This window comes from Octopus sinensis, linkage group LG5 (genome assembly GCF_006345805.1).
Source record: "Octopus sinensis linkage group LG5, ASM634580v1, whole genome shotgun sequence".
NCBI lineage: Eukaryota > Metazoa > Mollusca > Cephalopoda > Octopoda > Octopodidae > Octopus > Octopus sinensis.
Window position 1 is genome coordinate 42593016 of NC_043001.1, and position 11572 is coordinate 42604587.

At 38.8% G+C, this 11572-nt stretch overlaps 1 protein-coding gene across 1 annotated transcript in view; it reads right to left on the reverse strand.

The window, feature by feature from the left end:
* Positions 1-1057, reverse strand: part of LOC115211775 (leucine-rich repeat-containing protein 58) — a 31213-nt gene extending 30156 nt beyond the window's left edge. The window contains exon 1 of the mRNA XM_029780450.2: positions 392-1057. Within this exon, the coding sequence (XP_029636310.1) occupies positions 392-855 (464 nt within the window). The 5' untranslated portion in view covers positions 856-1057. The remainder of the gene's footprint in view (positions 1-391) is intronic.
* Between the last annotated feature and the right edge of the window lie 10515 nt (positions 1058-11572).

Below are 11572 nucleotides of genomic sequence, written 5' to 3' on the forward strand. Positions count from 1 at the left end.
GGTTTCTGTTGAATTTATTTTCGTAAAATTTGTTTGTTATTTATCTAAACTGGCAGCAGATGATCTTGATTATAAAAGTACCAAGTTTGTGTTGTGCATCATTACTATAAAAACAGGAATGAAATAGCTTGGAGGAGGTGATTGAATTAACGTTATTCGATAATTTATGTACAGACTGTCTGTGTGTGTGTTTTACAATTTCTTCATTTCACAACGGTTTAGATCATAGCAGAGCACCGTATCAAATAAGAAAAAGTAACAAGATCGAGTTTTTCACCTGGGAATAAACAATTAATCAATTACATAATACATACATGCACACATGCATACGTATGTGTGTATTAGTATGGGACAAATAAAAACGATTTAAAGAAATATGTATTTGACATACTGTGTGAGTTCTTTTACTTGACTGGGAAGTTCTCGAATTTGATTTGCACCCATATGTAAGTATCGAAGTCTAGACAATTTGAGAAAGCATGGTGGAATCTCGGTGAACTGGTTGCCGGACATGTTGATATCCTCAAGATTTTTAAGAGATGAGAGAGATTTACCAATTCCTTCAGTATTAAGCTGATTATTTCGAGCTATAAGTGTACGAAGCTTCACTAAATGATGAAAATCTTCCGATAATCGTGAGAGATTGTTGTTGCTGATATCGAGTTTAATTAAGTTCTTAAATCCTGCTATTTTTGGACCGAGGCAAGGTGAAAGTTGATTGTGGGAAAGAGACAGGGCCCTGAGTTTGAATGATTTATCCAGAATATCATCAGGGATTTCTTGTAAAGAAGAATAAGACATATCTTTAGCACAGTTCCCACTGAAGTCGCTATCAGAACTAGTAGAGCTATCCATGTCGGCGAACAGCTTTTTCTGTAACGGTAAAGGTACTAAGTTTTTCTTTCACAAACTGAATAATGTTTCCGTTTACTCCTAAAAAAAACTATCGAAATAGGAGGTAATTGCTTAATTGTATCCAAACTCTGTCTAATACAGAGCTGGTCCAGCCTCTCCGGCGACAGCAACCGCAACCAGCCGCCTGCTGCTAATTCTGCTGCTGCTTACTGTGTTGTAACGGCCGCTGCTCCTGATAATGGTAACACTAAATCTACAACCAGCCTCCTCTATGTTCTTTCTCACATTGCTATGATTCGACATAAAAATATATTGTGTATTTGTACAATGTTCATCTACCACTTAACGTTATCTAACCTAGCTGAATGTTAATGCTAAAAGTGTCCTACTTAGCCGATACCCCTTATATAATTATACTGCTAAGCGCCTGGAAAAAAAATTGCCGCATCAGATTTTACTTACTATTTCTCATTGTTGATTAGACCATTACAAGCTGAATAGATATATTCTAATTAGTGTGAAAACAATACTTAGAATAACATTGAGTTCTTTCATTCTTACATTCAATTTCCAAAGTAAATGACAAAATTTTATTATTTTTGTTTTTTATTAAGCAAACATATCTTGAAATCTCGGTTTGTTCAGATGACTAATCTAATTATAAAATGAATGTAATCTGAACTAAATCTTTCACAGCCACGTTGTTTGGTTTTCCTTAAGGTGATTTTAACTATTGTGATAAATTGATTTTTTTCTTACAAGGACAGGAAATAGATTTTAATTTCAGTGTGATAAATGGATTTCTATATTTGCAAGGACAGGAAATGTTTTAAGAATTGCACTTTTAAGGCCTGCTGGACATTCATTGGCACTTATTTGTAAACTAAAGCATGAGTTGTCCACTTTTTAAAACAGATCTCTGAGGTGTATAAACTACAGGGATACAATTAAAGTTTTTAAAAAAATCATAAATTGCAATGAACAAATTAAATTATTTGATCAGACTATCAGATGTTGTTTATGCTGCTAGTCACAATGTGCTCCCTACATTGTAGCTTTTAAATGAAGCCTATCTTCTGGCTTCGCAGGCAGACCAGAATGCCAGTCTGTCACAGGGTTACCCATTTACAGCTGAGTGGACTGGAGCAACATGAAACGAAGTATTTTCATGAACAAAATACACCACTGGTCTGAGAATCAAAACTACAATCTTGTGATTGTGTATGCAACACCTTAAACACTAGGCCATGCACTTTCATATCTCGTGTTTACAACATTGCCAAAATTGCATTGAAGACAAAGCTTCTTCATTACAGTCAGAAAATACTTCAGTCCCAATCAATTGCTGACTATCTACCAAGTTCAAGTAAAACAAATTGCAGTACAGCATTGATGTTATATACACAAACATTCTAGACCATATTAAAAAGAAAGCCATTCAACTCATTAGTAAAAGTTCCCTAATCACCACTCTTCACTCATTAGCTCACAGATGAACTGTTTCTTCATTTGACCTCTTCTATCATTATTACTACAACAGCTTCTGCTCCCCTCAACTTGCTTTCTACTTACACCATCCACCTATTTCTCATTTACCTGTCAGCCCAAATATATATCAATTCCTAAATCCAGAACTAAACTTATCACCCTGTCATTCACTCTTACAAACACAATCTTCTGGAATTCCTTCCCTTCCTTTGTGTTTTTGTTTTTTTTCTGCAGAGATCATTTAGATATAATTTTTAAAACTGACCATCAACTACCTTTGTCACACCAGTTTGTTAAACCTTGAAATTGTCATGTATGCTGTCCCTTCTTTGACTAACTTTAAATTGATAAAATTTCTAAATTCAACATCATTGTTTCCCCCGTAACATTTCTGAAGTTAATTTCTGTCAAACTGAACATTTATAGAAACCAATCATATATCTGTAAATGAAATGGATAATTTTTAACCAACATAAATGTGAATACATCTCACTGAATTATACCAGAGGAGGAACTTAAAATTTTTTCTCACAGCCTTGGTTACCTCTCTTTAAAACAGTTCCAATATTGCTAAATTTCTATCCCCAGAAATCTTTAATAATTTATAATAATAATGATAATAATAATAATAATAAAAGTGACAACAAAAGAATGAGACCTCGATATTAGGTAAATAGAGGATATTTATATGTGTATAGTTTAGGATAATCTGTAAGTTGTCATTATAGGCTATTATGACAACTTATATATATGTGTGTGTGTGTGTGCTTGAGAAGTCCCGGCAAGCCAAATGAGACCATAACCTCAGGACCTATGCCAGGAGTGTAACCAGCCCACTTATGTGTACCTTTCCTTCATTGGACACTAAACTTAGCTTGCAAAGACCTATTGAGGCAAGGGAAATCAAAATCAAATATGATGACTGGCATCTGTGCTAGTGGAGCGCTAAGAGCACCATCCGAGCGTGATCGTTGCCAGAGCGGCTATCTGGCTTCTGTGCTTGTTAGGCACCATTCGAGCGTGATCGTTACCAGCGTTGCCTTACTGGCACATGAAAAAGCATTCGAGTTCCGCTAGACTGGGTCCTGTGCAGGTGGCATGTAAAAAACACCATTTGAGTATGGCCATTGCCAGTACCGCCTGACTGGCCCTCATGACGGTGACACGTAAAAGCACCCACTACACTCTTGGAGTGGTTTGCGTTAGGAAGGGCATCCAGCTGTAGAAACTCTGCCAGATCAGATTGGAGTCTGGTGCAGCCATCTGGTTCGCCAGTCCTCAGTCAAATCGTCCAACCCATGCTAGCATGGAAAGCGGACGTTAAACGATCATGATGATGATGATTATATAGTGGTGAATAAACTGTTGTCTAAATTATGCAAAAATGGAAAATAACACTTACATCTCATCTTAACTGATATATTTACCAAAATTACATCAAAATATCTTGAAATAATACTAAAGAGTAAATTTATTCGATAAAATTGGCACTGGCTTCAACCACAGCCTCCAGACTTCGGAATCTCCTGCAATTCTTCAGGACAGTCTCATTGTTTAAGTTGGTGAATGCTGCCATAATCCTTGCCTTCAGTTCATCTTTGGTGTTACAAGGAGTTTTGTTAGTCTCTTGCTCAACTGTACCCCACACATAATAATCAAAGAGGCTGCAGCCTGGGAAGTTAGGTGACCAGATGTTAGGGGTGATGTGGTTGCAGAAATTATCTGACAGCCATGACTGGGTTCTCCTGCTTGTGTAGCATGGTGCAGAGTCCTGTTGCCAGATATAGGGTCTTCCAGCAGCCACCCTCTTCATCCAGGACAACACCACTTCTTCCAAGCACTTGATGTAGGCCTCTGCGTTGAGTCTGAGGCTGTGTGGGAAGATGAATGGAGGCATAACATCACCATCACTAGTGATCACTCCAAACACTATGATGTTGACTGAATGTTTGATTTTTATCACTCTCGGTAGGTGTTTTGGGGACATAGCAAGCCAACGGTTGTTCTGTGTGTTCACGATCTGATCCTGGCAGAAATTTTTCTCGTCTGAGAAAAACCAAAGCATATTCAAGTTGGAGGGGATGCTTGAATTTATTCAAAAGCTTTGTAGCATAGTCTTTCCTCTTGTCCTTGATGGCTTGGGATAAAAATTGGCCCTTTCTCATCTTCTATGAGTAATACTGAATATCTTCTATTATATGACAGTCAATGTCTTTATGTGTGTTCGTGTGTTACTTATAGACTTGAAAACTACTGCACTGATCCTAATGTAATTTGGAACCCAAAATCCAACCCTAGGGAGAAAGGTAATGCTGTACGTTTCATACAATTTCATGGCCCAAAATTACTGAATGGACCCTTATGATATTTGGAACTTAGATTCAATGCATAAGGGCAGGTATAATGCAGTATTCTTGGTTTGAATATGAGGAGGCTTAAAGGGGGCAGTTTCCGTTGTTGATGAAATTTCAACCATAGGTAAGTGACACACATCAAGAAGCATTCCCAAAGTTTCCATTCTAAGACCCCCTAATGGGGGCCTTAACTCCCAGATTTTAGTCATTTTTTATGATCTAAAACTAGTTCAAAAGTACTGAATAGATCTTTATGAAATTTGGAAATTATATTCTATGCATAGGCACAGATGTAATGCAGTATAAGTTTGAAAGTGAGGGGGCATAAATGAAGTCAAATTTTGCTGTTGATGAAATTTTAACCATAGATATTACACACAAATGAAGTAATATTCATAAAATTTCAACTTCATAGGCGTTAGTAACATCCCTTAATGGGGCCTAACCCATACAATTTAGTCATTTTTCCTAAGCCAAGATGAATACAATTATAGACTTGGAAGCTATGAGTCACCCGAGCATACAAGATGAGCGTTATTTGTAATTCACTGGTACAACAGTGTAAGAGTTTGCTTTAAGATTTACATAAATTGTGATTTCTGCAATGTTGTGCATAAATTGTCAAGTAAAGGAGAGGTATATTTGCATCCACTGTTATTTTGAGTAAAGTTATTTGGTTGCAGACCTCCTTTGAGTCTTTTTATTATCACAGGGTCAGAGATAGTCCCCAGATGGTAACTTTCCAGATAAGTAATTGGTTATTCAAAGAGATTTATAGTTTGCAAATTTATTCTTATCAACATAGTGATCATTGGCAAACTTCATAGGTGACTCTTTCATTTCCCCTTAGCCCTCATATCACACAGTTGTTAATGTTTATTTGAGTTGGGTCATGCCCTTCCAATTGCTATAGATCTGCAAATCACCTTATGGCTCTGCTGGTCATCTATATGGTGAGGAATCCTACATTGGGGATTGGTAATGACTAGAGTAGGATAGCTGACTGCTTACTGTGATGATTTGTCTTTTGGTTTCCTGTAGCTTTGCTCTCTTTCATAAACCCAGTGAACATTCATATATTTCCAATTTCAAAGAAATTTAAACAGATATAAGACACAAGTTAAAAAAAGATTCCCAACTTCTCTGGTTGGCTTTAAATCATCCCCTTAACTTCCACATTTTAGAGCTCCATGTGTTCCATTTTTTAGGAGCAAAAACCTTTGAATAGGTTTTATAAGATTTGGATTTTGGAATCTGAGCATGTCATGATTAGAATTTTTGTTAGGGTGTGTAAAGAGGGAAAGAACACGTCATTAAAATTCTTAATCTCCAATTTTGATGAAATTCGAATCATAGGTATTCCAGTCCATTGGAGAAAATATAAAAGAAAAGTCTAATTCTTCAATTCCATGTGACACAGGCAACACTGGCTATCTCTACTAGTATATATTAAAGTTAGATAAGGCTGATTTATAAGATTACCTAAGGTTTCACATCCATAAAGGGCTTAATTTTATGGCGTATCATTAGATCCCAAATCGATGTCAACAAAGGGGATTGTATCCCTTTGGCTATCGATCACTTGTGGGTTCCAATAGGTTTGCAGGAATTTCCTGAAATGTAAGCACTGTCCAAAGACCTCCGTTCTGGAGTTCAGGATGTTCCCTGAGTAGAGGGAGTCCTTTAGGATCCCCGCCCATTCTGCTGTGCATAATTTACAGTGACTGGTCCCATTTATGTAGGAGCCTGGATTTTCTAGGATTCTCCATGATATTGTGTATGGAATCCCGATGCCTATCAGCTGCCTAATGATGTGATGAATCTTCTTTCCGGCATCCTGAAGGATGATGTATGGTTGGAAAGGCATTGTTTGAGTTGGTGGAATAGCCGACATATCTCCATGGTTAGATATTGGCGGTGGTGTGACTATTGGTGTTGGTGTCATTGCTACCACTGCTGCTGGAATTGGCACTGTTGGTACTGGTGTTGGCATCATTGGAGATGGCAATGGTGTTGGTAAAGGTGCCATTGTTGTTATTATGGCCATTGCCATTGATGAAGGCGTTGTCATTAAAAAAGATTCTTCATGTCATTAGCCAGCTATTTATGGCAGCTGATGGGTGCCAGGATTCCATACACAATATCATGGAGAATCCTAGAAAATCCAAGCCCCTACATTAACAGGACCAATCACTGTAAATTATGCATAGCAGAACAGGCAAGGATCCTAAAGGGCTCCCTCTACCCAGGGAACATCTTGACCTCCAGAACAGGGGTCTTCAGACTGTGCTTACATTTCAGGAAAATTCCTGCTAGCCTATTGGAACCCACAGGATAACAGGGTCACCAGTGATTGATAGTCAAAGGACTACAATCCCCTTTGTTGACATTGAGTAATGGGGTCCATTCTCCTCCATATTCTAGAGAGGCCTTTAGCCAACAGGTTTTGGGATCTGATGATATGCCATAAAATTAAGCCCTTTCTAAATGTGAAACCTAAAGTAATCCCATAAAACGGCCTTATCTAACTTTAATATATACTGCTCTATAACTTAGAGTGTGCTTCTTTTTTCAGACCTATGATTATGGATGATATATATATATATATATTATTATTTCTAAGTCTCTCTAAAGGAGACTACAGCAGCTGTACTGGTTATTAATAGTTATCACCAAGCTAATATGGCAGTCCATAAATATAGGATGAATGCTGCCATTAATTAGCTCCAAGAGGCCATCGCCTCTAGCTAGCTATGTGACACATGAACCTGTGTCCATTATAACCTTTGAACAGGGGAAGTCAGCCGCTTCCCCTTGTTGGCCAGGCATCTGCAGACTAGTTTCAGGGTATTTGCCCTTTATCAATGCAGGGCATTGATAGAAATTGAGAGACTTAAAAATAATAATATTTCTATTTTTGAAAACCAGTGGATGTATTCCACTGAATTTAGGTAAATAATCCTTCGAACAGACAGTCAGTAGCGACACCTGCTTGGTTCGGCTGCTCCTGCATGCGATTGTGCAATGCTCTGAAGTGACTGAGCTCTGGGCTTATGTTGAATACCTGCTGTCACATTCGAGAAGAGTACAACTGTCGAGTGAATCTGTAATTAAGATCATTCCGCCGACCCCACTGAATAGGGAGGAGTGAGCCTGTTTTCTCTCGGCAGTTGCCATTGCGAAAGAGGTTGTATGGAAGACGAGGGTGAAAGGAATTGCAACAGGCATGTTCATCTCCAGTCTCAAGCTAACTGACTTTTTCGTTTTGCACATGAAATGGAAAATAAAGCTCTACTATTAGAGCAAGATCATCAGCATAAAGGAGCTCCCAGGGGCAGCCTGTCTTGAATTCCTCTGTTATTGCCTGGAGGACTATGATGAACAAGAGGGTGGCTGAGGACTGATCCTTGGTGAACCCCTACTTGTACCCTGAATTTATTGCCCCGTAATTCTATTCAGAATTCTTCACTATACTCGTTGCCAACCTTCGCCTTACTGACAGCATCCCTGTACATAGCTTGTATAGCTCTCACTAACCACTCATCTATCCTTAGTTTCCACATGACCACCAGATAAGGGATCAGGGGACCCTGTCAAAGGCTTTCTCCATGTCAACAAAAGCCGAGTACAGAGGTTTGTCTTTGGCTAGAAATTTCTCCTGCAGCTGTCTTACCAGAAATGTAGCACCAGTGATGCTTCTCCCTGGCACAGACCCGAACTGCATCTCATCTAGACTAACTCTCTTCCTAATTAGTTAGGCTATGACCTTCTCCATGACTTTCATCGCCTGATCCAACAATTTGATACCTCTGTAATTATTTCTATCTAAGGCATCACTTTCACCTTTGCAGCAGTTCACAATGGTGCTGCTCCACCAGTCATTGGGTATGATTCCTTTGTGTATCACCTGGTTAACTATATGGATGATTAGACTCTAGCCTACACCGCCAGATTTCTTAAGCATCTCTGCGCTGATTCCTGATGGGCTGGGGGCTTTCCTTGTTTTCATACTCTTAATAGCTTTATCTACCAAAGTACTGTCAATTTGGATAGCTAGTCCCTCTGTTGGGTCAACATTTGGCCCACTCTCTTTCTCCCATTCATTCTCTTCATGTATATATATGTATGTATGTCTGTCATCATCATCATCTTTGTTGTGTAACGCCTGCTTTCCATGTTGGCATGAGTTGGATGGTTTGACTGAGAACTGGCAAGCCAGGAGGCTGCACCAGGCTCCAATTGAATTTGACAAGGTTTTTACAGCTGGTTTCTACAGCCCTTCCTAACGCCAACCACTCCAAGAGTATAGTGGGTGCTTTTTATATGCCACCAGCATGAGAGCCAGTTAGACAGCACTGGCATTGGCCACACTTGAATGGTGCTTTTTATGTGAGGGTGGGATAGAGAGGATGGACGCTTTCGAAATGGCTATTACTCAGCCCTAGGGGAAGGAACATATGTCTGATAGTTACCATTTGGTTCGTAGTGTCCTAGCTTTTTTTTTTTTTTTGCAGGTGAAGCCATGGTGCTGTGAATGAGAGAGCATCACATGTTTGACTACAACAGTTACGTGAAGAACAACAAGTCTGTTACAGCAGTTCAGCATGAGTTTGGGTGCCACTTCAACATTCACCGAAACACTATTGATAAAGAGACAGGTGGGGGTGCCATGAATGGTATAGACTCTGGAAAATGTGGAACGCATCAGACAAACTTTGATATGGAGTCCGAATCACTATGCTCGGAGGCATTCCACTGAACTTGGCATCAATAATCAATCAGTAAGGTGTATTTTGCATGAAGACCTGTATTTCCACATGTACAAATTGGTCATTGGACAACAGTTGAAACCATGGGTCTATGCACAGCAGCGTAACTTTGCATCTCAGATGGAAGCTGTTTTTGAGGCAAATGACAACCTCATTTTGTTAGTGAGTGATGAATCTCATTTTCATCTCAATGGCATGGTGAATCAATAGAACTGTCATTATTGGACTCTTGAAAATTCAAGAGAACTGCATGAAAGACCACTGCACAGCCCAAAAGTGACAGTCTGGTGTGCTGTTGGAAAAGCTGTTGTCATTGGTCCTTACTTCTTTTAATAATGGAAATGCTGTTGCTATAAACTCTGACTGTTATATCGAGATGATGAACAACTTTTTGTGCCTGAATTACGACAAAATCGTATGCCTATTTGACATGTATGGTTTCAGCAGGATAGGGTGACAACCCACACAGCTGGAGCATCAATGGATGTTCTTCACCCTTTCTTCAGCAACCGCCTTCTTTCCAGGTTTGCTGACATACCTTAGCCCCCTTGGTCCCCTGATTTGTCCATGTATGGTTATTTCTTGTGGGGAAATCTCAGGGCACGTGTGTATGCACACAAGCCCCATACATTGGACAATTTGAAGGAAGCTATTCGCATGGAAGTTGCCCAAATCAACAGAGCAATGCTGGAGAGAGTGGAGGCCAACTTCCAAGAACGCTTTCAGAAATGCGTCATTGAAAATGGATACCACATGATGGATGTTGTTTTCCACACTTGATTTTGACAAATACTAATTCAAATCGAACTCATTGATGTCAATAAAATTTGTTTGCTACTAAAATTAATGATTTTGTGAATTTTTCAAAAACATCCATCCTCTCTGCCCCACCCTGTATATATATTCATATATATAATCTTACACTACTATGACAAAAGTTTTTGTGTTACAGTTCCCTGAGTTTATGGGACTGATCAGCGAGTTAATAGTTATTTCCAAAATACACAAAATATAAATAAATAAAATTAACTAATTGACTCTGTTTACAACATCCTTCTCACCTTTGCAATTAGTAGTATTTAAAAACTTCATTTGATGAAATTACAAAAAAGCAAGCTGATATCATCAATACTATTGTCGTTGTCATTGTCATCATCATCATCTTTTAATACCTGTCTTCCAAGTTGGTATGGTTTGTATAGTTTGATAAGTCCATATTTGAATGTCTGTTTTGGTATGGCCTCTACAATGTCTTTCCTAATGCCAACCGTTTCTCAGGGTGTAACAGGTGCTTCTTTCATGACACCAACACTAGCGAAATCACTGCATACCTTGCAAAACTAAGATTTTATTCAACTGAATGAGGCTTCTGTAGAGATAGCGGCAGCGTTATTCTAGGTAATGAAAGGTTAGAATATGAAGGAAGATACTGGAAAAAATTCCTTGTAGAAGAGATACATGGCAGCTTACATTACACAAGAGTAGGCTGGAGTAATTATAGTGGAGCTGAAAAAAGAGATAAAGATGATGGCAACAATGTACCAGGGTGGGGCCTAGGGAAAGAAGAATGTGAAGAGGGAGTAGGTAGAGTTTGTAAGAGTGTGTAGAGAGAGTGAGTGATTGCTAAAGAAGGAGTAGGAGTAAAATATTGAACAAGAGAGATAGGGCATGAGGGTTGATGATAAATATGAATTGAATAGAACGTGGGAGAGATTAGATAATGACTAGCGATTTGGTGGGTATGTTGTGAATGGTGGAGGGGAGATCAGTGATAAATATGAGTTTGAGGGAAGGTCTGGGAGAATAGGTACTATTCTGCATCTGCTCTCCCCAACCTACAGAGAAGGATGAGAGAAATGGAGATTATGTGAGAGTGGGTAGGTTGCAAGCGTGTGAGTGGCGATAGATGTAGTGTATGGGGATAGTGTGAGATGTATGGAGATATAGGCAAGTCTAGTCTATGAATCACTGGAGAGGTGAAAGAGAGATAATTTGGTAGCATAGAAAGATGGGGTAATTAATGTAAAATGTAAATGGAGAACAGCAATGTTATGAAAGCAGGATGGTTCTGGTATCACAGTAAAGATGATAACATGTATAGTTCTA